Consider the following 26,540-nt stretch of genomic DNA (forward strand, 5'->3'; position numbering starts at 1 on the left):
GAAGTCTAGTTAGTACAGGGAGGCAAGCCATCTTGTTCATTCCGACACAAGATCTCTTGGAACAAGCCAGTCAGAATCAGGTAGCACAGACTGAAAGCCTTGCATGGCTGGAATCAAATATGGCAGATTAAGAACCCATAACAGCACAAATCCTGAAGATGGTGGACATGAGGGGTGCACATGGATGACTTTTGGCAATAGGGCTTACAAAGCTGAAGGGCAGAGCTTAGAGGAAAGATGAACATTTTGAGAATACAAAGTTCTCCTCAATAAAAACCAAAGGACAACTGAATACAGGGAGGGCAGTGACTCCATCAAAACATGACAAAAGTAGTTCTGAGAGTGAGATACCTTACCAGGTACTGTCCTCCTGACATTTGAGGTCCTGGTCAGCATTAAGAACCTTCTCATCCCTGATCCCAGCTGATCTGGAGATACATCGGTAAGCTCAAGCAGTCACATGATGTTAAAGTTTAGGTATCAAGAAACCAAAACTTTAGTTCACTGGTGTAAGCTCTTGAAAGCTTTCCTTGAGAATCTTATGCAACATGCCCTCTGCTGGCCATCCTTAAAACTGCCATACCAATCTAATGTGGAAAACAACTCAAACCCCAAAGGTATGGATCACTGTAAGGTTAAAAGCTCAAAGAGATCCCAGCAAGTACCAGGAAGTTAGCTTGATGGTTAATGATAAGTCAGTGAAAAAGACAGGACAATGAGTTCAGGTGTCTAGCATTAAAATTAGGGTTCAACTATGTCTAGGAAATAAGCTGAGGATGGATTCAAGGGATTCCTTTGGCCAAAATTATAACTAGAATCAGTATCTCAGGCAGATGCCAAAGGTGGGTCTCAATGTGGGACCAACCCTATGTTCCTATGTCAGCACAAAGCATGTATCACATGAGATGCTAAGGGTCTGACCACAAGAAGCATTTGTAGCAACTTTCTTATGCCCAGGCGAAACATCAGGTGATGAGGACCCAGTCACTGGAGAACACTGACCATGAATGCCACCCAGGGGACCAGTAGGAGAGGTGAGAAGCAGAGTATGGCAGTCTCTAGTTTCTTGGGAGTTGCTGGCTTTCACTGTGGTAGCAGCAGACGGAGGAGCCTGGTTTCTCCTCAGGTGCTGCAGCCCCAGCTTCATGTTAAAGCCTTCTCACACATCGTACTGCCACACACAAATCATAGGTTCAGTTTGGGGAAAGAGGCAGCCCGAGAGCCAGCGCTGTTGCTGCACAGAGCTGGCAGCTGTGGGGGTAGTCTTCTTTGCCTCCAGGATTCTACTAGCAACAGGGCCTGGCATCCTCCCACACCCAGATCTTAGCAACCATGAGAGCTCCTGGCAACTGCTGCCATGGTGACAAGACAGGGAACTAGGAACAGGCCAGGGGGGAAGCACTTCCTCTAAAGGTTTTGGGATGTGTGCAAGATAGGGGCTCCCCCTCCCATACACAGTCTGGGAGGGAACATGTGCTCCTGCTTAAACTCCTCCTCACTGGCACCCACCCTCAACCCCCTGCCCACAGGTTCCGGTTCCCTCTGGGTGAGGAAATGAGGGACACCTAGGGTTATGACGTCTCCATGAGGAGGGAGGACAAGCGGGGGTGTTCGGAGCCAACATGATCACAGATGCATATATACACTGGCAGAAATGGTGTCAATAGCCACATACTTCCCTCGCTCTTCATCATGCAGTCACACGCCTGATGCAGCCATTTATTTAATCATACATGTGTGCTGACACAAAATCACACATCTATAGCAAATGCAGAGTCAGGCATACTACAACACAAGAATACTCACACAGATACACCCTTATGAAGAAATTATGATTACAACAGTAAATAACTCCCAGTCAGACACACACATTTGTAGCTGGACCCACACACCCAGACAGCCCTGAACACAGGAAGAGTCAATGTGATTGAACATTAATCACATGCCACACTCGGAACTGAGACCACTATGTGAGTCACCTTTGCTAACCCTCAGAAAAGTCGTGGGGACTTGTACTGTTGCCTGTAGCTCACTTGTCCAGAACAAATGAGGCACAACTGTGGCAGATGGCCTAGAGAGGTCAACAGGCTTACAGTCTACACTGCAGTGTGCTCACTGATTCAGATGCCCTGGAAAGTGGCGCAGAAGGAAACACTAGTGATACAGGTAGACAATGAAGCTTGGGCCACCACTCTTAAGGACACAAAACCTACAGTCCCTGAAGTCCATGCCCACAGTTGAGCCAAGCCAGGTAAAGGTGTGTGGTTAAACTCTACCTCTGTGCTGGCAAGGGCAAGTCTGGGAGCAGCAAGAGACAGGCCTAGAATTAGGAAGAAACACAGCTGTCCACAGTCAGGAGAAAGGACAGTGAGAGCCCCCAAATCATTGGAGCCAATATCACTCCTGGGCCCCCTCTCCCCATGATCCTGTCACCATGGTACACCATTCCGTTCCCTCATCACTGCCTCATCCCTTCCTCCTCCTTCTTTCTCATCTGGTCCCCCTGTCCTATCACTTGGTTGCTCCCAATATCTCCTCCCCAGCCCTTCTCACCTCCTCTCAGCCCTCAGTTCCTCTTTGCCTCCCACCCTGTCTTCTGGCCCCCTCTCCAGTTCTCATCCCATCTCCTTCAACAGGCGCCTGTCAGTCCCGATCCTGCCCGCCCCGCCTCCCTCATGCATTGGTCCTCTGCCCCATTTCCTTTTCACCCTAATTCCGTTTCTTCTTTAAACGCAAATTCCTTTATACTTGGGAGTCCGTGTGGAGCACCAGGAAGAGACAGGTAGTTAAGGATATGTAGACCTTGCCCCCAAACCCCCAGACCGCTCTCCTGCTCCATTCTGGGGACCAGGTTCTTAAACCAAGCCTCAGTTTAGTTTTATCTGCTTTGCATGGCCTCATAGGTATCTAAATCTATCTCTGGAAACTGCAAAGAATAAGGTGAGAGCATTTTTCTCGGGCCTTTTCTTTGTCACCAAATCTCCCAAGAACCCCCTCTCCGTCTTCACCCCCAGATTACCCCTTCCAACCCCCGCTCCCTCCAGCACAGATGGGCCTGGGAGACAGTAACGTGGGCGCCAAGCTCAGTGTCTGCTGGAGCGGCGGCTTCCGCTGGCGACGCCTCCGCAGCCCCGCCTGCTCTGAGTATCGGGGACACTGGGGCTGAGATTTAATTATTTACTAGGGGACTAGGGGGCCAGAGATGACAGCGTGTGAGAGTGTTAAGAGAGAGGATCATGAGAAGCTGAGGCAAAAGGTTAAAGGGAAAGCTATGCGTATTGCAGACAACAGAAACAGAGAGATGAATTAAAAATAAGACAGAAGAAAAAAGAAAGATATAGAACAAGACAGAATGTTGGGGTGAGGGAAGAGCGGGTATTACTGAGGGAGGAGGGGTTGGTGAGGAGGAAAGGCGGGTTATAAGGAGTCTGAATTGGACACTGCAGGCTCCAAGTGGCTGAGAAGTACCGCGAGCCAGCATGAAGGACTGAAAAGCATGAAGGGTCACTCCTGAGTTACCTGTTACTAACGCAGAGAAGGGATCCCAAGGGCACCCAGACTGTCAGCTAAGCCACGTGAGGTCAGCCCCAAGTCAAGACACGGTAAAGCCAAGCCAGGCCAGGTCAAGTTGGCTCACAATTTGACAGAAGACGGGTAAGAAGGGGTGAGCTTTCTGGCACTGTTCCAGAGACGACACCCTCACACACACACACAACTCCTCTCCTTCCACTCTCCTAAATGAAGGAAAGAATGCCTGATGTCATCGCTAGCTGGTGAGTGCAGTTTTCCTATTAGGTTGTCTTTGAGGCTGCACTCGTTCCAGAAGATTCTCCCTTGATTCAAGCGATGGCCATCACGTCTCATACTGGAGATTGGACTAATATAATTGCCCCCTCAGGCTTGAGTGGAAATCACAGGGATGAGCCAATAAAATCAAAGGGCGCCTGGGGTTGCCTCCCCTGTCCCTTTCACCAATGACACGACTAGATGGAGAAGAGGCGTGGCTGATTGATCCCAGAGGGCACCAATCACACCCACACCAATCGCTGCCCGGAATGTGTGCGCGTGTGGCCGGGTGACAGGGGCGGAGAAGGGGTGGCAATCACCCGGACGCTCGTTGAGAGGTGTCCAATCACAGCAGAGCGTGAGCTGAGTGATGGGCAGATAGTGCAATGGGAAGCGCGGAGGCGGAGCCGTGGGGGCGGGCTCCCGGTCCCGCTGTCTGCGGCCGGCGGGCAGGCGACTCCTGTCCCGAGCGGAGGCGGCGGAGCCGGAGCCGGGGGAGGGGGCAGCGGCTGATAGAAGGACCGCGGCGGTGCCCGCAGCTCCTCACGGGTGAGGGCGCTGGGCGAGGACTCGGGGTCCCGGGCGTGGGGCGTCGAGAAGACAGGTCCTGGTATGGGGGTTGGGACACCGAGGGCCCACAGTCTCCTCTGCCTGAGGGATGCGGGGCCTGGGAGCTCGGGGTCTGCCAGGTGCTGGGTGTCTGCGACGAGGGTCGGGGTGGGTCGGGTCGGATTGGGTTGCGCCGGGCGGAGGCGTTTCTGAGCAGGCCAGCCAGCCAGCTGGGGTGACATCACCGACCCCCTCCCCCGCGCGAACCCCCTTCCTTCCTTTCCCCGCCGCGCCTTTTGTCCCGGCCAGGCTCGGTTCTGCCCCGCCCCTCCCCGCCCATCTGCGGGGGAGGAGACTCCCCGTCAGTGACTTCATTGAGTAGGTTCTTGGGGATTGGGCTTGGGTCCCCCCAGAGAGGCGCCAGGAGCTCACGGCCTCTCAGGCCCTCAGTAGCACGCCTGTCACAGGTGTACACACGCCGCCACTCAACAAGCACACACTGTCACTTCCAGCCTCACTGTCACACAGCCATACAGCCACTCGCATTCAGCCAGACTGCTGTACCTGAGAGCAGGTGGCTCCTGGACCCTCTCCCTGCACTCCGCACCTGGGGACCAGGTCCGGCTCCCGCGGCAGCAGACAGGCCTTGCTGGGCAAGGGCCTATGAGAATCTGAGGAGGTGGCTTCCAGAGCTCCAGCGTTCCAAGCAGGCTCCGGTGGAGCGCTCAGAGGTGAGGGGCTTGGCTGGGCATGTTTAAGCGCACAGTGCTGTCCTGCCCACCCTCAGCAGCACCCCCACTGCAGGCTCGAGGAGCTTTCCGGAGCTTCCCACACTTCTGGGGAGAAGACTTCTTAGCCAGCTTGATGTTTAAAATTCAGCTGGAGCCCTTAAAACTTCGAGCGTGGACGCTGAATGGGTTTGTAAAGTTTCGGTAAGTCCCTCCTGAGAAGGGCAGGTCAGATTCTTCCCATCAGCCATTCCCCACGGTGCCTCCTCCCTTCCTCCCTCTCATCCTCATCTCATCCTGTTACATGCCATTTGACCTCGTCTATACATTTGAATGAATTGCACTCCATATCATTCATCTCTCTCAAACTCCTTGTTTCCACAAACATCTCCAATATTTCAGCTCTTCAGTTCCTCTCAACCCATCAGTAAGCTGTTTTCCATTTCAGCCATTTCCTGTTGTCACATCTCCATCAGTATCCTCTCTCCTCCCTGTACTTGACAGTCCCTCTTGCTAGTTGTCTTTTTTTTTTTTTTCCATTCCTATCTCTACCTTAACATACTCATTTCATCAAAGGCAGAGCCGTTCCATGGGGCTCTTTTGTCATTCAACCACATGGCTTGTGGGGAGGGAGAGGGAAGTGGGGTGGAAAGAAGGAGGGAAAGGAGGCAGGTCCTGAGCGTTTGCCCTGTGTCTGTAGAGGCAAGAGAATTATGGGTCTAGAATAGCTAGCAGATGGGTGGCAGAGAAGACGCTGGCAGTGGTGAAGAGATAAGGAAGGGACTGTAAAAGGTAGGTGGGTAAGCCATACTGCTTGCCCTCTACCCAGAAGCTGCTGGAGTTCCCTGGGCACCCTGTTGCTGTTCTAGGTTTCTTCCAGTCCTGGGGAAAAGAAAGTGTGGGCTGAGACAAAGATGGCAGACCACCCCATCTCTCTCTTTCAGACTGCTTTTAATGCCGTTTCCGAAAATGGCTGCCCTCCCCCAGATGCTCTTTCTTCTCTGCCTCCCCCAACTCCAGCCTCCCCCACAGGCGTGACATGATGGTGTGGGGAAATGGGGGAGTACCCGCCTTTATGGTGCCTTCTCTTTGTCAGAGTGAGGTGACTCCCAGTACCGTGAGTCAACCCAGACACCTGCAGCAGGCCCTGTGGGACAGGAACTAAGGTCACTCTCCCTGCCTACCTGAGGTCCTAGAGGTTCTCCCTCACCTGTCACAGCCCTCACTCCTGCCTGGACACCTTGTACACCGCACTACTGTGAAGCAGTCAGGGACAGAAAAGCAGGCCTCAGCTGTGGCTGCCAGCACATTATTAGAAAGACTCTGGTTCTCCTTGTTTCAACAAGGGCTGGCTCCACCTCAAAAAGGCTCAAGAATGGCACCTGACCACTCCCTCAAGTCCTTCCCCTCCTCCCCTCCACAGGTGCTCTGATGGGAACAGGTTAGGATGTAAGAATCAGCGCCCTGTGCTGACGTCCTTGAACCCACTTAGAAGGGGAGTGTAAGCCCAGCACAGAGTCAGGTCCTACCCTGAAGAGCCTGGTAGAGGAGCGGCTTGCAGCAACAGTATTTAGGACATGGTGGTCAGTGTCCATCTGTCTTCTGGTTTCTGGGCTTTAAGAAGGCCTTTTCCCTGATGCTTTTGTTCACTGCTGTTGGTACTTACACAGCACAGACAAGTATTCACACCCATCAGTGTGTAGATCTGGAAAATGAGTAAAGGCAACTGTTACCCTAGTTGGGGAAAGACAGTGCCCCCTTGCAAATGAGGGTGTAGAACAGCAGTTTCCACTGTGAGTCACTCTGTGATCTGAGTCACATGTGAAGCTTAGTGTAGTCTGGGGGCAAGGGCAGAGAGATCTAGGGTCCCCGATAGCAGAAAAGACTCCAGATTCCCATACCCTGATTCAGCTGGCTGAAGACTGGAGCCTGTTCCCTGTCCAGCTGTCCTCAGCCTGGGCAACAGGCCTGAGGTGTGGCGTAGGAGAGACTATGAAGCTCAGGTGACCTCACTCAGAACACTGACCTTCTGTGTGAGTCTGTCAGTCCACAGTGCCATCTCACCCAGAAGGGCTTCTCCGGGGTCCTCAGGCTGGCCTGGGGGCCTGAGCTTCAGTCTCACCCTACGAAGTTGGCCACAGTCTTCAGCCAGCGGGAAGCTGAGAAGGGAAGCAGAGAACTCCAGCATGTGAGAGCTGGAAGATATCATCTAGCCCAGAATTTTCACTTTACAGATGGGGAGACTGGGAATAGACATGACCTATTGAAGGTCATACAGATCATCATTTAAGTATTACAGGATCATCAGGAGTGGGGCTCAGCTGTAGAGAACAGGGCACCAAAGATTGGCCCTGGGTTCTTTCAGAAACAAGGAGCCCAGCACCGGTCCAGTGGCTGTGATGGGAAAAGATTATTACAAGATTCTTGGAATCCCATCTGGGGCCAACGAGGATGAGATCAAGAAAGCCTATCGGAAGATGGCCTTGAAGTACCACCCGGACAAGAACAAAGAACCCAATGCTGAGGAGAAGTTTAAGGAGATCGCTGAGGCCTATGATGTGCTGAGTGACCCTAAGAAACGGAGCCTATATGATCAGTATGGAGAAGAAGGTAAGAAGGTAGCAGGGTAGCCAGAATCTGGACCCCTTTGTTTGTCTCGTGCCCTGGGGGAGCCAGTTCTCACAGCAGGGTTGAAAGACGCAAGTTTCCCTAGAGTAGCCCACTCACTACCCGGTCTCCACTCACTGTCCTCCCCATCTTTTTCATCCCCCACCCTTGTCCCCTTCTGGCCCTAGAGAGGCCTGGAGACTGAGCCAGAGGCCTCCTGCCTCCCCCCACTACTCCCCCACCTTCTTTCCTTCTCAGCCTTATTAGTCCTGCCTGAAGTTCCCACTGCTTCATTGGCTGGTAGGAAAGGTTGCGGAGAGAGAGCCCATGACTCTCTGAGGCATTTCCATTCATCAGCATAAAAGTCTGGCCCTGGAATAGCGGGGAGTTAACTACTGGAGTTCCGAGTGAAAAATGGTTGCTGCCACCACCCCCAATCCCTGGCCAGCAGAACAGAAAAAGTTTGCCTTGGAGAGGAAATGGCAGGGTTCCAGGAGTGGAAGGGGAGATGTTGCTGGCATCTTACCCCTTCCCTAGGGCAGCTGGTGCCATGCACAGGGCGGGTAGCAGGAAAGGACCAAATAAAGCTTGTAAGAGGGTGGCTCCTCCCAGCACATCCCACGGGCATGATGTAGCTGCTAATTCTGGGCCTGCCCCTTGGGGCTGCCTGCCACCCGCCAGCCACAGGCACCTGTCAGGCTATATTAAGAGACATTGTCACAGCTGAGGACTCTCCTTCCTAGGAAGAACTGTCCTTCCCCTAACAACCTCCACCACTCTTTCTCACCGTCCCCCTCTTCACCTTCCTAGCCTGTCCTCAGAATGAAACAGGCTACCGACATGTACTATAGCTGACACATTGCCATGAGCAGGGGCTCAAGAGTGTTCTTTATGTTCCGTCCTCACTTTGTGCTCTGCTCATCTCTGCCCTTCTCCCTGCGCCCTGCCTTCCCATCCCCCTCTCTTTAGTCTCCATGCTGTGAGCTCATTCCAGTTTTCCCCTGATCATTCCTAGACTTGCCAATTCTCAGAGAGACCAGGCACCTGCCCAGATCCCTGGCATTGTCCGGTCTAAGGAGAGCAGAGCGGATGGGAAGTGTTGGGAGTAGGAAAGAAGGGAAGCAGTGCAGGCACCATGCCTCCCTGTGGCCTGTCTCAAAACTGCATTTAGCCCTGCGGTAGCCTAACCTTTGTTTAAGAAAGGAGGTGGGACAAGCTACCCAGAAACTTCCTCCCCCACCTCATCTATCACCAAGACCAAGTGAAGGCAACATCCAGATGTGTACCCTAGGCCAAGACACTGAGTTCTAGTATACATCAGGTGCACTGTGGCTCAGGAAAGACCTCTGGGGCTGAAGGAGGGAGAAGCAGCCCTGGAAAGTCAGTTATAGTCTGTCCACCCTGCCTCTTCCTCAACAGCCAGCCAAAACAATTGTGCAGAGTCTGTACAGCTCTGGCTTGGGACAAGTTGTTTTCTGCTTGAAGTGGGGTGGGTGGTAGAGCAGGAATCCCCACAGTGAGAATTACCTCCTGTTGTCATCATTCTAGTCTCCTGCTCTCTCACCAAGCTCTGCCTAGCTTCTTATCCTTGCTCCATAGCTATGCCTGCAACAGAAAGAACAGACCCCAAGTCTTAGGAGAGGGGTTAAGAGGCAGCAGCCACAAGCCCCTGAATGCCTGCTACTTATTTGGCCTCTCTAATGAAACCCAAAACTGTCGTTGTGGTCTCATGAAATCAGAGGATAATGTAGGCCCAGGTTCCCAAGGCCAACTGAAATTTTAGATAAGAAATCTCAAAAAGGGCTAAGAATATAACCTAGTGCTAGAGCACTTGCCTAGAGCACACAGAACCCTAGGTCCACCGAAGAAGCACTAAATAAATAAACAAGTAAGCCTTAACGAGAGGCCCCTCCCCTGGGCCCTATCCCCGAAGCAGGGCCAGTCTGCGTTAAGCCCCTCCACATCCCTCCTACTACTCCATCACACACAAATCAAAGCATCATCCCTTAAACAATACCCAGCTCCAGAGAGAGCAGCTGGGTCATCCCTTGCTTGTGCCAGCACCCTGACTTGCCATGGTCGCTCCACATTAGATGTGGGATGCCGAGCTGAGAGCTGGTCCACTGTAGTCCGTTCTGCACAATATGTGAGTGGCAGTCCCGAAAGCTGTGCAGTGCTAGTCAGAGTATGGAGATAACATAACTCATTGTTTTTCTAGAAAAATAGCTCCTCATTTCCATATCAACTAGCTTTCTTAGTTTTTTTGTTGTTTTGTTTTGTTTGTTTTGCTTTGAGACTTCTTGATTTCTAGGTTGAGCAAAAAGTAGGAAAAGATGAAGCAGAATCAAAGTAGGCTTCCTCCTAGATTGTGTCCACACTTCCTTTAGGACAGGTCACCTATTATCCTCCTTTGTGGTCAAACCCTGTCTGTTTGTCTCTAGACCCAGGTGTCTTGGGAAGTAGAGATTTGAGGGTCAGGTAGGGCCTGTCCTATAATACAAAGCCAGCCACCCAAGCCTTTATGGGACATGTTTGGACTGTGAGTACGTGGAAATAATTACATAACAAAAATCACATCTTCTAAGCCCCCTAGTCCTGGCTTTCCCACTTTTTGGTTAACTCAGCTTGATGGACTCTCAAGATGCAGGTTGTTTTGCTTTACTTTTTGAGACAAGGTCTCACTACATAGCCTAGACTAGCCTGGAACTCTCAATCTTCCTACCCATCTTCTGAGCAGTGAGATTACAGACATGCACTACCACAGCTAAATACATATTCCTAACTATGCATTCAACTGAGTGGAAATTAATCTTGTCCAAAGTTTTTCTTTTTCTGTTAGTCTAGTCCTGTCTGTGGGAGTTAAAGATTGCTTCTTTCTCTAGCCAGCAGTTCAGTGGGCAGAGGGAAGAGGCTGGGACAGGACCAGGATGGACCACACTGCCCCTAACTTCTCTTCCCCTTTAGGCCTCAAGACCGGCGGCGGAACGTCAGGTGGCTCCAGTGGCGCCTTTCACTACACCTTTCATGGGGACCCTCATGCCACCTTTGCTTCCTTCTTTGGTGGCTCCAATCCCTTTGATATCTTCTTTGCTAGCAGCCGCTCTACTCGACCCTTCAGCGGCTTTGACCCAGATGACATGGACGTGGATGAAGATGAGGACCCATTTGGTGCCTTTGGCCGCTTTGGCTTCAATGGGCTGAGTAGGGGTCCAAGGCGAGCCCCAGAACCACTGTACCCCCGGCGCAAGGTGCAGGACCCCCCTGTGGTGCATGAGCTGCGGGTGTCCCTGGAGGAGATCTACCATGGCTCCACCAAGCGTATGAAGATCACGAGACGGCGCCTTAACCCTGATGGTCGAACTGTGCGCACTGAGGACAAAATCCTGCACATCGTCATCAAGCGTGGCTGGAAGGAAGGCACCAAGATCACCTTCCCCAAAGAAGGTGATGCCACACCTGACAACATCCCAGCCGACATTGTCTTCGTGCTCAAAGACAAGCCTCATGCACACTTCCGCCGTGATGGCACCAATGTGCTCTACAGTGCACTGATCAGCCTCAAGGAGGTAGGGTGTGTGTGTGTGTCTGTCTGTCTGTCTGTCTCTTGGAGGTTGATAGGAAGCATTTCCTTCCTTTCCTTTCTGGCATATTCTTTTTCCATGTAACTCCTTCTCCTCCCTCTTCACGCTTTACCTCCTTTCCCCTCACTCTCTGCCTTGTTTTCCCCAGGCGCTCTGTGGCTGCACCGTGAACATTCCCACCATTGATGGTCGAGTGATCCCTTTACCCTGTAATGATGTCATCAAGCCAGGCACCGTGAAGAGACTCCGTGGGGAAGGTCTTCCCTTCCCCAAGGTGCCCACTCAGCGGGGAGACCTTATTGTTGAGTTCAAAGTTCGATTCCCAGACAGATTAACACCACAGACGCGGCAGATCCTTAAGCAGCATCTACCCTGCTCCTAGGCTCTACCCTGGCCAGTCTTGAGCCTACCACAGCAATACCCCACACTCACCCCAACTCATGTGGACCCGCCTGGATGTTCACCGGACACTGGCACTTTTCTAAAATGAAAAAAAAAAAAAGAAAAAGAAAAAGAAAAAAAAAAAAAAAAAAAAAAAAAAAAAAAAAAAAAAAAAAAAAAAAAGCCACTGAATTTTCAGGAAAATGTTCCTGTCCCCAATCCCTTTCAGAGCTGGGCTGCTTTGGGGGAATTGGAGGGAGGTGGGGAAAGCTAGCCCAGACCAGGGGTCAATTTTCTGTCACTAGCTCTAAATCCAGTTCCCACTGCAGTGGCTGAAGAGTGACTTGAGTGCTACTTGAAGATATAGATTCCTTGTCCATGCCTGTAAATAGCATGTCCTCCACCCCTTTCAGCCTTGCTAACACCCTTCCTCTCCCTTCCCTTTGGCTTCCTCCTGTTTCTGAAGAAAGGATAGGAAGGATACCGCTTCCTACCCTGGCCCCAGGTGTGCAGTGTCCAAGGCTACCACACCAGTATTCATGCACATGAAGCACTTGCCTAAAGTCGCCTGTGTCTCTGGGAGACAAGAGAGGAGCGGAGATAGGGAGGGGAGAGAACAAGGCCATCCACTGAGCACGAGACACTTTTCATTTGGGGCAGGGAGGTGAGTGAACACTCAGGAGCCTCCACAACAGCTGCCCTGCCTCCAACCCGCAGAGTTGGAGAATCTGTCTCCCCAGCTAAGGACGGTTCAAGGGTAGAGAAAAGAAAAAGGGGCTGAACCATCACAGCTTTGAGGTGGGGCAGGACCCATCTTCCCACCATCATCAGGAAGGAAAAGGGCTTTGGGGTCAGGTGGCAGCTATTCCCCACCAAGAGATTCAGGATCACAGGTTTCTCCCCACATCTCTGAACTCAGGGCGTAGCCACCCCAAACTTCCAAACCCCACTTTTGTGATATGTGAAGCTACTTATTTCTTACCTTTCTTGGAGGCTGTGTCAGAAGTTTCCAGCCCCCTCTGCTGGTGTGACCCTCACCCCACTCCCACAGTTGTAGAAAAGTCACACAGTGAAGGAGTTGGGAGAAAACTGCTTCAGTGGGTCCTGGGGTGGGGTCTTTAGGGTCTCTCACTTTGACAAGCCCCTGAATGTTTTTATAGTAGTTTTTTTTTGTATTTTTTTTGTAATGACAGTATTATGAAAAGAAATAAAGTATTTTAAAAAATATGGCCTCTGAGCAGGAGCAGTGACCCTGGGATTCAGGTAGGAATGTAGTGGCACTGTCAGCCTCTTTCCAGAGCCTGATCACCTCAGAAATGCCAAGCAACCTCAGTATAAGCCGAAGCTGACCTCTTCTGCTCTGACTTCTTAGAATTCCAGAACATATACCCCAAACAACAAAGCTAGAAGCCACAGGCCAGCTGTCTTCAAAAAAGATACCCTTGGTTATGAAAATCAGAGCCTAGCCTCTCCAGAAGCTGTGTCAACAGGAGATCTAACAGATTCATCTAAACATTCTCTTTGAATTACATTTTATTCTTCAGAGGGGATGGAGGACTTCCTAACTGATGAGAGTAGGCACAGTCCCAAAGACAAAATTTGGCCACCAAGTGGGCTGGATCAATGGCTCAGAAGTTAAGAGCACTTCCTGTTTTTACAGAGGAGCCAAGCTCAGTCCCAGGACATACATCAGGCAGCTCACTTATGCTCAGGGGAACCCCCAAGGTCTGGCCTCCTCAGGAACCTGCACCGTGTGTGTGATTTTTGTAGTGACAGAACTATGGCACCCATTTGCTCATTCTGTATGACAATGTCTTTAGACCTGGCTGCCCTGGACCTTGAACCAGCTTAGCCCCTGGAGTCACACCACCACTTAGCTTCTGACACCGCTCAGCTAGCTCACTGCTCAAGACCAGGGCTAGGACTTGGGAGCTGCAGCCTCCTTGCACCTCACTTCTCCTTGGCCTCCGCTGGACTATGAATGAATTTCCAAATCTCCAATAGCCTTCTAAGGAGAAGACTGGAAGGCTGCCCCCTTGGTGATGCATCCCCCAACCTCTCTCCTCTTCATCTGCTGCTTCCAAGTACTGCCCATCCTCAGCTGCACACATCACATGGTGTCCTCTTGTCACCTGGACCTGTCCTCCTGCTGGGTAACTCCAGATTGCCTCTTGTCCCTGTTCCTATAAAGTCTGTCCATGATACCATGAGGGGAAAAAAATGCATGCTCTTTCTTGAATTGAGGGTTCCCTTTGAGCCACAGCCCATAGAAGTCTCGGGTCTCTGGACTTTCCTGCTCACAGATGAGGACAGGCACTGGGAACCAAGCATGGGACCTTAAATGCTCTAGGCAAGTGCTGTCCCTCTTAACTATACCCTTAGCCTTGGCACTGATTTTTGTTGTTCTTGAGACAAGATTTCTCTGTGTGGCCCTGGGTATCCAGACCTCACTATGTAGAGCAGGATAGCTTCAAAGTCAAAGACATCTTCCTGTCTCTGCTTCCTGAGTGCTGGGATTAAAGGTTCATGGCACCAACACCTGGGAGTGGGACTGAAATTTTTTATTTTATTTTATATTTTATTTTTATTTTATTATTTTATTTTATTTTTGCTTTTTGAGACAGAGTTTCTCTGTGTAGCCCTAGCTGTCCTAGACTTGTTTTGTAGACCAGGCTGGCCTTGAACTCACAGAGATCTGCCTCTGCCTTCCAAGCGCTAGGATTAAAGGTGTGCACCACCACACCCAGCGGGACTGAATTTTTAGTGAGCATATTTGCCAATCTGTCTGAGGGTTTCTTTCAAGGAGCTGAACAGTGTTCTTTAGCTTTAAGATCTAAAGCACAGCTGCTAAGAAGGGAGACTAGAGAAGGAACCTCAGCTGGGCTCTGTCACCTGAACCATTATGGATTCAAATGGCTTCAGAAGTAAGCTCCACCTCTCTCCTACACTCCAGTCATACCATTTTGGCTTTTAGTTCAACGCTTAAGGCCTGAGTCAAGAAAGGAAAACTTCAAAGAGGTGCTTAGACAATGTTAGACTGAGAGTACTACAGTCCCAGTTCCTAAGCGGCTATTACACTTTTCAGGGGTAGGACTGGAGATTTGGCTCAGCACTTAAGAGCACTGGTTGATCTTCCAAGGTTCAAGGTGGCTCACAGTTGTCTGTAGCTTCAGTTATAGGTGATTATATGCCATCTTCTGGCTTCCTTAGACACTGCATGAAGGTGGTACACAGTCATACATTCAAGCAAAAACTCTCATAAGAAAGTAAAATATGCCAGGTGGTGGTGGTGGCGGTGGCGGCGGCGGCGGCGGCGCACACCTTTGATCCCAGCACTCAGGAGGCAGAGGCACTCAGATCTCTAAGTTGGAGGGCACCTGGTCTACAGAGTATGTCTGAGGACAGCTAGGGATACACAGAGAAACCATGTCTCAAAAAACAAAGGGGAGCGAAAAGTAAAATACATAAAAAGATCTGGTGTAAAGAAATTTGTTGTACACAGATGGAGACACACACACACAGAGAAAGAGTGATAGAGCCGGCGGGGGGGAGGGGGGAGTTACCCCAGGCACAGGGAAGAGAAGGGAAGAGATGAGAAACTGAAGCAGAGGAGAGTGTGCAGTGATGGGCCAGTCCTTTATATCTGGTATACAGATGAAGTACACATCTGAATGCACCCTAGAAGCAGGCTATTGGCTTGTGAGCTAATGTTACAGTGTGTAGTTTTTAAATCAACAAATAGAAACTTTGGAGTTGAAGAATACAACTGAAATGAAATTTTGATAGTAATATGAACCGATTAGAAAGATAGACAAAAATCAGTAAACTTAAAGATAAGTCAAAGGAATTATTCAATTTGAGAATCAGAGAGAAAAAAATAATAATGGTGAAGAAAGCCTTTAATATTTGTGAAACACCACCAAGCAAAACATAAATAATGAAAGTTCCAGCAACAGGTAAAAAATATGCAAAACCATGGGCTTGATACCCTAGCACTAGGAAATGAAAGGGGAAGAAAAGGAAGAGGAAAAAGAAGGAAATGATAAGAGACCTTATTACTCTGTACACCCAAACTGCTCAGTAATGGAGATCATTGGCAAGTGTTTGCTAGCCAAAGTGTTTATTGTGAGAGGCTCTATTCAATCCCAGCAGGAGGGAAAAACAAAAAACAAAACAAACAAACAAACAAAAAAAACATTTCGACTAAGTCAGAAAGACTATGAATTCCAGTTCACCTTGGGCTAGATAGCAAGTTTGAGGGAAAGTCTAGTGGACAGACACTAACAAAAACAGGTAGCTGGGCGATGGTGGCACACGCCTTTAATCTCAGCCCTTCGGAGGCAGAAGCAAACAAATCTCTGAGAACAGCCAGGACTACACAGAGAAACTCTGTCTCAAAAAACCAAAAAGTAAAAAAATAAAAAAAAAAATAAAAAGCAAAAAACAGGTGGCACACACCTTTGATCCCAGCACTCAGGAGGGCAGAGGCAGGTGGTTATCTGGATGTTCAAGGCCAGCTTGATCTACTTAGTGAGATTCAAGACAGCTGGGGCTACACAGTGAGACTTTGTCTCAAAGAAAACACTAAAGGAGAATTCAAGACATCCCTAGGTAAAGACTGAGAAAATCACCAGCAAATGCCCTGAAATTCCTAAAGGCAGTCCCTCAGGCCAACATAAAGGACATAAAGGAGACTAAGCAGGAACCCAAATGTACATGCAGAAATAAAGAGAACAAGTAAAATTAATTACAAAGATAAAAACAAGAGTGTGTACAAATATTTTTATTTGTATTTTTTTATCTTACCCACATGACAGCTCACAAGGCTTGTAACTCCAGTCCCAGAAGAACCAATACCCTCTTCAGCTCACCTGGGCAGTGCGCACTAAATCTAAGAAATTTTTAGAGAAAAAATACTCCTGCATAAATCAGTACTTCAAATATGAGTTGATGTGTACACATTCTAAAAAATAATATTTTATGCCCAAAAGGACACATGTATATGTGCACACACATAAACAAAACATGCATAAATATACAACAACGTACATAAAACTGAAAAAAATTAAGAGAAAATTAAATATTAAAAGAAAAGAGAACCATATGGTCTGCATAGAGACAATGAGAAGGTCCCAAGGGCAGTACCCAGCCCTCAGAGATCCTATCCTGTGAAAACAAAGCTCATTTGAAAGGAGACAGCCTGAACTAAGAATGCCACCTGTGGCTGTTTGCTGGAAAATAACTAAAATTACTATGTGAGGATGTGTTTTTCTGAGTTTAGTTCCAAGGTGCCCAGAGCGCTGCAGCTGTGGCACAGGGCTGGACTGCATATCCACAGGCAGCAGAGGCAGCAGTAAGAGAGAGCGCTTGTTAGCAGAGACCCTGTTGGCAGGGCTGAAGTGGAATCAAAAGTTAACTAAGAACAAGGAACCCATCAGATCTCTAGAAGAGCTTTACAGGAAAAGGAGGGCAAGCCACATGGCTCCATGGGAAATGGTGCTGCCTGCCAAGACTGACAACCTGAGTTCAACATCTGGGATACTCATGGTGGAAAAAGAGGACAAATTCCTGCAAACTGTCCTCTGTCCACACATGTGCCATGGCATTTGTGCCCACACATGTACTGAAGTAAATAAACAGATGTAATTAAATATCATTAATGTAAGAGTAGATAGGGAAGGAGGTTAGTGACAGTACATAGGCAAGGGCGAAGTGGACTTTGTGACAGAGGCTGGAGCTACCGTTCTTGCAGTGCATGAAAGATAAGAGGGAAGCCAACTAACATGCGGGCAAAATTACAAGTGAAGCTCAGGTAGAGTATAGCATGGAAGCCGGGCCTCTGGGGATTCCCACGCCTCTATAGCCGTTGATGTGGTTTCCATTGTGTGTATCTGACAGGTTCAAAAACAGGCTAGTGTTGAACAGGATCACACAGAGACTGTCAATTGGGTTTTGAGAAGGTCTGGTCACAGAATGGAAGCCAAGGAAGCCAGGGAGACTCAGGCAGAGGAACTGGGGAGCCCAGGAACACCACAAGAGCAGAGGAACTGGGGAGCCTGGGGACACAGCAGAAGCAGCATTTTTCCTAACCTCCCAAACAGCAGGCTGGCTTCTGCCCTTGCTTCATCAGATTCTCCCAGCAGGAAACTTGCTCCAAGCTGCCTTCAGCAAGAATCTTTCCCACATGGCTGCAAAACACTGGTAGTGCCTGCTGCAGATAGGGGCAGAATGGGTACAGGAAGGCCTCACAAGTCTGAGGGGCCAGTCACATTCTCCCATCATTAATTCATAATAGTTCTTTTACCCTTCATGCCAAAGAATTCTTTCAATCTCTACCCGTCATCTCAATCCCACCTGCCCTAGGGCTCTAGACTGGCATAAGTCATGCAAAGAAGAAGGGTACAGAAGAGATTATTGAATACCAACCCCCATCCCCAACCCCATCCCATTCCCAAGAGCAAGCCAGTCTTGAGTCTCATAAGTTGTTTTCTGGTAAGCTCTCTCCAAGGCTTGGTCACATGTGATGAAGATGGAACAAGGAAGAGCTGTACAGAAGCTGCCTAAAACAGTCTTTTGTGTGAGGCACTAGGGGACTAGAGACCAATGACAACTAATGGGCTCAGTTATGCAATAACATTGTGTATGTCAAAGCACTTTCTTGTCCATTATCCCATATGCTCATTGAAAACATCCTGTGAGGGACACAGGCCAAGTATCTCAAGGAAGAATCTAAGCCTCAGGGAAGTTAAATAATTTGTCCAAAATCAAGACTCAGAAAGCTGGTCTTGGGGTGTTTGTTCTACTGCATCTCACACTGCCACCTGGTGGGCATTCATCAGCAATTTTCAGGGATAAGCAGAACCATAATTTTCTGGTGTTCTGGTTGCTGGTTTCTTCTTTTAGTTTCCTCACTGAAAAGTGTTTTGCTGACAGAAATGAGCTCTAGCAATGAACATTCTCAAAGACTGTGGGCCCTGAAGAGAGGGAACGAGCTAACCCTTGAGAGCTTTGAGCTGAACAGGTAGACCCTTAGCAATAAATGCCTACTTGCTGTGTATTTTCCCCTCTGCATTGACACTGAAGGACAAGAAATAAAAGAGAAGGATCATGATAGCAAGGTTTTACCAAGGTATGCTGACTCTTACAGTTGTGCAGGGATGAACCCACAATGTCAATCCAAAGGGTCAAGAACAAGATCACCAAGAAGTCCTTCAGCATGCAACATCCAATATGTTTGCCATATATAAACAGTTACAGATCCACAAATTCAAGAAGGCCTTCAACAAGACTGACCAAAACAGAGGATTTCATTGACAGAGCAGGTTCACATGCTATTCTGGCATCACTGGAGAAAACCCCAGCTGATAAGTATCTGGATGCTGTGATGAATGAAGCTATGTTTGCTGAATGGCACACACAGATTCTGAAAATGACATCAGAAGTGCTTTAGCTTGCTGTGATAAAGATTGGTAGAAGCTGAAGAGATGATTCCAAAGTTAAGAGTAATGACTGCTCTTCCAATAGACCCAGGATCAAGTCCTGCACCCATATCTATAACTTCAGTTTCAGGGGATTCAATCCCATTTCCGACTTCCTTGGACACCAGGCAGGGATGTGGTACACAGACATGCATGCAAGCAAAACATCATACACGTAAAATAAAATGTAGAAAAGAGGATGAAGAGGCACCAACAACTGGCAACATTCAGGACTGCCTGAGCTGATGACAAACGTGAGCCGTCAGCTTTAGATAGCAAATTGGATCAGTAGTGCATAGAAGTGCATACCGACAACTGGGGAATTCCAGCTACACTGAGTTCGTACATATCCTTACACGTGGAGCAAAAGACAAAGGTGACTAAAAGGAACTTCCAATTCCAGCCAATCATTCCTTGTTGCCACTTTGTGCATTTCTGGGATCTTTTTTCTCTTAGCATCCTTTGCATGCCCTTATATTACAGTTTTTATTATGTACTTACTGCAGTTGAGCACATATGTATGTTTACAATTAGACTGAACGAGACTGTCATTTCCAGAACAGAAAATGTGGTGACTAAACTTAACAGTGGTCTCATCGCTCCCAAATAACAATTCACACAAAACCAATATAGTTTTTCTATCCATAATTTTCTCTGAAAAACTATAATTATCCACAAAACAAATTTTATGGGGAAAAAAAGGATATAAAAGGAAAGGCTCAGGGCCAATTCTCATTCTTTTTTATTTAGGTAAACTAGAGACATTCACCATGTATGAATAATGTGGTTTTCTACATTTACTTAATGAATTTGTAGTTTTTCTCTGCAATTCAAAGTTTGAACACACCAGGCAGTAGTGGCACACTCCTTTAACTCCAGCATTTGGGAGGCAGAGGCAGGCGGATCTCTGAGTTCCAGGCCAGCCTGGTACAGAGAGAGTTCCAGGACATTCAGGGCTACACAGAGAAACCCTGTCTGGGGTGGGTATGAGGGGAAACAAGAAAAATAAAGTTTGAAGATGTTGAACTTGTACACATTTATTCTTCTTTGAACCTATAGTCCCACCTACTCAAGAGGCTGAGGGAGAAGTACTACTTTAGCTCAACAGTGTGAGGACACCTCACAACACCCAAACACACACACATACACACCAGATAATCTCTATGGATCCTAGGCTAGCCCAGTTTACACAGCAGGTTCTATGCTAGTAGGACTACATAATGATCTCCTGCCTTGGAAAAAAAAAAATCTAAAAGATGAAAAGTTAGGAATGATGATTCATTCCTGTAATGGGTTTGAGGCCAATCTAGGATATATAGTGAGTTCCAAAATAGTTACTATGGCAAAGGGCCTGTCAATATAAATATAATGGGGGGGGGGGTTTGAAGAAAGGATGAAAGGGAAGATGGCAGAATTATCCTATATTCCCACATTTGTCTCACACTTGTGAGGGTATGAACTGGTGTCATGGAAATCATTGTAGAGGTTTCACAAAATACAAACAAAAACCCCTAAAACTAAAAAAAAGAACTACCATATAACTTATACTCAGCAATACCACTCCTGGGCATATATACAAATGGCTCTATAGCCTACCTAATAGATACTTGCACCTTCACATTTTTTGTTTTTGGCTTTTTGTGAATTTTCCCCCCCTGCTCTACTCACAGTAGCTAGAACATGAAATCAGCCTAAGTATTCACTGCCAAAAAAATGGATAATGAAAATGTGATACATAGTGTACTGGCTGGTTTTGTGTGTCAACTTGACACAGCTAGAGCCATCACAGAGGAAGGAGCCTCACTTGATAAATGCCTCCATGAGATCCAGCTGTAAGGCATTTTCTCAATTAGTTACTCAATGGGGGAGAGGGCCCAGCCCATGGTGGGTGGTGCCATACCTGGACTGGAGGTCCTGGGTTCTGTAAGAGGTAGGCTGACCAAGCCATGGGAAGCAAGTCAGTGAGCAGTACCTCTCCACAGCCTCTCCATCAGCTCCTGCCCCAAAATTCCAGCCCTGCTTGAGTTCCTGTCTTGACTTCCTCCAATGACGGACTGTGATCTGGAAGTATAAGTATAAACACTTTCAACCCCAACTTGTTTTTTGATGATAGTGATTCATCACAGCAATGGAAACCCTGAGTAAGACATATACACAATAGAATTTTATTCATTCATAAAGAAAAAATATGCAAATATGCATACACTGGAAAGTGGAAAGAAATGGAAAATATACGTATTGAGGTAACCCAAGCTGTGCTGGTTAGTTTTATGTCAACCTGGCACAAGTTAAAGTCATCTGGGGAAGGGGAACCTCAGTTAAGAAAATGCCGCCATCAGATTGGCCCGTTGGCAAGACCATAGTTCATCTTTGTAACTGATGATTAATGTTAGAGGGCCCAGGCCATTGTGCACTATGCAGGGTTGGGTGGGTGCCAACCCTGGGTTGATAGTCCTGAGTACTATAAGAAATCAGGCTGAGCAAGCCATAAGGAGCAAGCCAGTAAGCAGCACTCTTCCATGGCCTCTGTATCAGTTCCTGGCTCCAGGTTCTGCCTTGAGTTTCTACCCCAACTTCCCTCAATTGATGAACTATGATGTGCAAGTAAAAGTTGAAATAAGCCTTTTCTTCCCCAAATTTATTTTGGGTATGGTATTCCATCACAGCAATAAAAATCCTAACTAAGACATAGGCTCAGAATGAAAAATACATGTTCTCTCTTGTATGCAGAGCCTAGCTTCTAATTTTCCTGTATGTGTATTTATGTGAGAGTGAGTATAGGAGGAGATCAGGAAAGTAGAAAGGATCCCTTGAAGAGAGGAAAAAGAGGTTCAAAGAAAAAAGATAGAAAGGTAACAGAGCATGTGATGTGAATGTGAAATGGGATATTATATGGGGCAGAAGTGTAGTGGTATAAGGAGACAGCAAAGAAGAAGGGATTGGGATGAGAAATAACCAAAATTAGTACTATGAAAATGCCATTAAAAATAGATTATGCTAGGGATGAAATTAAAACAAATCAAGCACACAGGAACACACACAATATACTATATACCAGGTATTGTTCTAAATACACATATTCATTTAATCCTAAAAATGGAGGCAATAGGCTGAATATGGTGGTGAGACCTTACCTGTCTCAAAACTAACAACAAAAACATGAGATACTAAGTTGTTTGATTGAGGTTTCACGGTCAGAGAGTTGGATAACATGGTTCAATGTTAAAAATGCATGTCCTAAAGCACACAAACTTCTGATCATGGCCATCAAAAGCAGAGCACTGAGACTCCACTGTATGAGAAGAGCTATCTGATAAAGGCAACATTTTGGCCCTAAGCTCCAGGAGGCAGCTCCATGTGGGAGTTGAGATTCTATGTTCTATGATGTAGTGATGACCTCAATAAACTGCCACTAGGCTGAAGAAAATGGAATGGCTCCTAGAAGACCTGCTTAGGGATAAGGGAGATATGGGTCTTCTCCAAGGCCAGCTGACCCATGCTCTGGCCTGCAGACACTGCAGCAGCAGCATCTGTCTCCAGAGTCCAGGGAATCTGGTGATACTATTCTTGTTCATGGTTTGGCAGATCCGAAGATGGTGGCAGCTTGGGACATGGCAACAGTTTCAGCCCTGGTGTTCTGGCAACATAATGATGCAAGGCAAGGTAGATGACCACTGACCTTGCACATGGGACAGGGTAAAACTACTAAAATGATATGTGAGGTCAAATGGAAGATTCTTGTTATGGATGTGCACACAGATAAGGGACTATAAGCCTATGGCTTAGTGACTGGGTGAGTGATCAGTGACATAGGTTTGAAAAGCAAGTGAGTACTCACTGACCCTAGGGTACACGAGGAAATGCTGATCTCTAAATGAGAGCTGGCTCTGACATTAACAATGGATGAACAGCCTGGTAAGCAGCCACTTACCGGCAGTGGCTGCCTTACAGCCACTGTAAGGCAGGTGAGCTGCATGTAGAACAGAGACTAATGAAAGGGTGACACATCACGTATCTCTAAGGAGCTGTCATACCTAATAGTACCATGCTCTATTCCCTAGGGCCTACAACTTCTACATCATTTGACCGTTCTTGATTGCCTGTGGAAGCAAAAATCAGAGGAGGAAGAGGATGGGGAAGAAAAGGAAGAATTATCTCTGGATCCACAAAAACCATATTTTCCTTCCAAAGACCCTCCCACTGGAAATCAACTCACTGCAGCCCCAGCCCAGCCATCCTGTAGTTTTGAGGGCCTCCCCAAGGCCACAGAGCCACAAGAACAAGTGCTTGCACAACCCTCAAGCCCTTCCAGATCTTTCCCTACCTTCCAGATCCTGACCAACCTGCCTGTGAGAAACAAGATAGCTTCAGGGAGGTCCCTGCAGCAGAGAAAAAGCCAGCTCTTCTGGGGTCTTCCCTCTCTGCACAGTGAGTCCTTGGAGACTATTTTCCTGAGCTCAGAAGGCCCCTCTCCACGAAAGCTATCTATTTGTCCTTCTGTCTTCTTCAACAAGGTTGCCTTCCTGCCTGTGTACAAACCGTTGTTTCCCTCTTATCACTCCTCAACTTGCTATCCTACCCCTGAAGCCCATATGATGGAAGATCTGGAAGGAACAGCACCTAGTTCTCAATCTTCCCCTCCTATCCCACTAGTGTCCTCCAATCTTAAGCCTTTGCCTATGGCCTGCAAGGGGATTATATCTGACACCAAGGCACATACACAGTGGTTTTCACACAACAACGAGGTTTCCTGTGTCTCTGAGAGTCGAGCTCTGTACCCACAGCCTCAACTCCAAAACATCAGACCCTCCACATTCTTATGTTCTTCTGAGGCCTGGAGAGAGATGTCAGGGGACCCCAGCCTCCATCAACACAACCCAGAATCACCTTCTGCCTCTCTGTCATATCCTGCTAATCCCCAGGAAGTCCTAAATAGGTTTAAAGTGCCATGGATAACCATGAAAAATGAACACCCAAAAGCCTCTGAATGTACAATGCCAACTGCAAGCCCACACCCAACTTGCCTGACAAAATGCCATAGAGTCAACCCTATTGGAGACCTGTCTGGATTGAAAGCTCTCTGGGAAACCACAATGCAAAAAGAGAACCCTCAGAGATATGAGATCCCAATCTTGGCCCCTTGTCAATTCACAGTACCCATGACTGAACCTCAAGGTACTGAACCCCAAGGTACTCACCTTCCAGGAACTCCCCCTAGATATGAAACTCAGAGGAGATACATAGTATATAAAGACAATCCCCAAGCTTTTGATCCCTTAATGTCAGTCTCCTATCAACCATCAGATGCTCTGTCAGAAGTAAAACATATTAACCCCAAAGGAAGACTGTCTGCACCTAAGGACTTCTGGGGAAACATAGGATACAAAGGGAACCCACCTGTTTCTAAGTCTCCAGTGTCAGACCCCTGTCCTCTAGATACCCTGTCAGGATACCAGAAGGAGAGTCCCCTTGAGGACCTGTCTGGATATGAGGCCAAATGGCAATGCAGAGAAAACTCAGGCAATCTCTGGGCCTTTAAAACTCCAACCTTGAATAACTTCAACATGGGTTTCTATGAAACCACCCCTGAATGTGTCCCATTGGGATCTAAGACTCACTTGAAGGGTAGACCTAGTACAAAAAATTCCTGTGTCTATGCAGACCTAGTTTCATCTCCTAGCCTTCCCTCTGCCTCTCTGCCAGACTTTGCAATAATGGGGCCCCAAAGAGTCTTGTTAGAACCTAAAGCTTTATGGGAGACAAAGGAGCAGAGAAAACATCTCTGGGTATCTGACTCCCCACATCCTGCCCACATACCACCTCTAGTGCCACAAAGAATCAATACTGTGGATGACTTCCCTACATCTGCAGCTACATGGAAGGATACTGGCAATACAGGAAAATGTTTGTCTTCTGAGCATCCACTTCGGAACCTCAACCCATACCCAGATCTTGCACAGCAAACCCTCAGACTTAGTCCCATAGAGAACTCATTTAAAAAATCTAAAGCTTGGTGTGGGGACAGTCAAAGAAAAAACCTACTGACCTCTGAGCTACCAGCTCAAAGCTTATCCCAATACCTGCTTGGAGCTAGACCCTCAGAAATCCTATCTAACTTTAAGCCTGCTGAAGAGCACATGCAGCAGAACGAAAACTGTTCTGTCTCTGCATCCTCAGTTTGGGAATTCAGTCTACCTCCAAACTCTCAGTTAAGTGAGCCTTCTGAAGGCCAGTGCAACTCTAAGCCTATGGAGTCAGCAGTAGAGCAGAGAAGGGATTTCTGGGTCACTGAACTACCAAGCCCCAGCTTTTTCTCTGCTCCATCACAAGAGCCACATTCCAACATTGAGTTTTTATGTAGAAATGTACAAGAAAAAGAGGCCTCCCAGGGTCCCAATCCGCCAGTAGAGAATCCTCTGCAACCAACTTCCATCCTAGCTAAAGCCCCAAAGTCTGGCCTACAGAAGGAAAAGATACTCTCAGAAGCAAAAGTAGAGGCTTCGTCCTCCCAGAGTGGGGCTGTCCCAGAGGTGTGTGACCAGCCTGTGATCCACGCCTGGCAATGGAGTAGAGAATTAAAGCTCAAACTGAAAAAACTACAGCAGAGCCCCATTTTCAAATCCCCAGGTTCCTATCACTCATTTTGCAGCTCCCCAGTCCTTAAACCCCTAACTCCAGAACCTTGGGGACTTTCCTCTTGTTCCCAACAGACCCATCCTCTTAATCTGCACCCCTGCTTTTCAAGTTGTCATGCCCCCAAAATTCAAAGGACAGAACCTCTGCCTGCCCAGGACCCTCACTTTTCCCACTCCCCTTCTCAACCCCAGCTACAAGCTGCCAGCAGAGCAGAACAAGAGTCTCAGAAAAACAAGAGGATGGAAAGGAAGGTAATGGTCCAAATCCCACCCCTGGGTCATGCTTACATGAAGGCTGATGAAAACTGTTCAGCAATGGGAGAGTCCTCTGAGGTTCTGATCTCTGGCCAGAGACAAGACAAGACTTTAGAAATACTATCAGCCCAAGGAAGAGGGAGTCCCAGAAAATGCAAAGCAGAGAGATGTGGACGAGGGGATGCAGAATTAGGATCATCCACTGTCACAGGGGAAAACCACCCTGCTCAGGCCTGCAGACCAGCAGAGGCCCCTATACACACATTTTCTAAAAAGTCTCAGTACAAAGCTCAGAGTTCACACACTGCTCTTGCACAGCAGCTTCTCCCAAATGCTTCTGGTCCCTGGGATCAACAAAAGACAAAGGTTGGTGATGCTCAGAATCCTCGCCATTATAAGCGGTGCCCATCCTCCACATCCAAGGCTCCCCCTACCAGAGGTATTCAAAGGTTGTTAACTAAATTTGTTGGTGTTCATAGACCCCGCCGACAAAATCCAGTCAGTAAAAGTATGGCAGTAACGGCACCCAGTATCCCATAA

The 26,540-nt window shown here is 47.9% G+C and overlaps 2 protein-coding genes across 8 annotated transcripts; both read left to right on the top strand.

Annotated features, from left to right (window-relative positions):
• The first annotated feature begins 4,215 nt into the window (after positions 1-4,215).
• Dnajb5 (DnaJ heat shock protein family (Hsp40) member B5) lies at positions 4,216-14,170 on the top strand. Of its 7 annotated transcripts, none has more exons than XM_055597631.1 (5): positions 4,257-4,335; positions 4,848-5,267; positions 7,429-7,673; positions 10,635-11,236; positions 11,400-14,170. In XM_055597631.1, the coding sequence occupies exons 2-5, from the start codon at positions 5,086-5,088 to the stop codon at positions 11,631-11,633; spliced, it is 1,263 nt and encodes a 420-aa protein (XP_055453606.1). In that variant the 5' UTR covers positions 4,257-4,335; positions 4,848-5,085; the 3' UTR covers positions 11,634-14,170. The 7 variants fall into 7 exon arrangements, with proteins under 7 accessions (XP_055453612.1, XP_055453606.1, XP_055453607.1 ...); XM_055597632.1 differs by having other exon boundaries at positions 4,272-5,066; positions 5,140-5,267; XM_055597633.1 differs by having other exon boundaries at positions 4,276-4,335; positions 5,140-5,267.
• An 8,366-nt stretch (positions 14,171-22,536) lies between these two features.
• On the top strand, positions 22,537-26,540 carry CUNH9orf131 (chromosome unknown C9orf131 homolog). Its single transcript, XM_055597639.1, has 2 exons — positions 22,537-22,665; positions 23,172-26,540. Exons 1-2 carry the CDS (start codon positions 22,537-22,539, stop codon positions 26,538-26,540), a joined length of 3,498 nt encoding a protein of 1,165 aa, XP_055453614.1.

Source organism: Psammomys obesus, unplaced genomic scaffold (genome assembly GCF_907164565.1).
Source record: "Psammomys obesus unplaced genomic scaffold, mPsaObe1.curated_primary_1811, whole genome shotgun sequence".
NCBI lineage: Eukaryota > Metazoa > Chordata > Mammalia > Rodentia > Muridae > Psammomys > Psammomys obesus.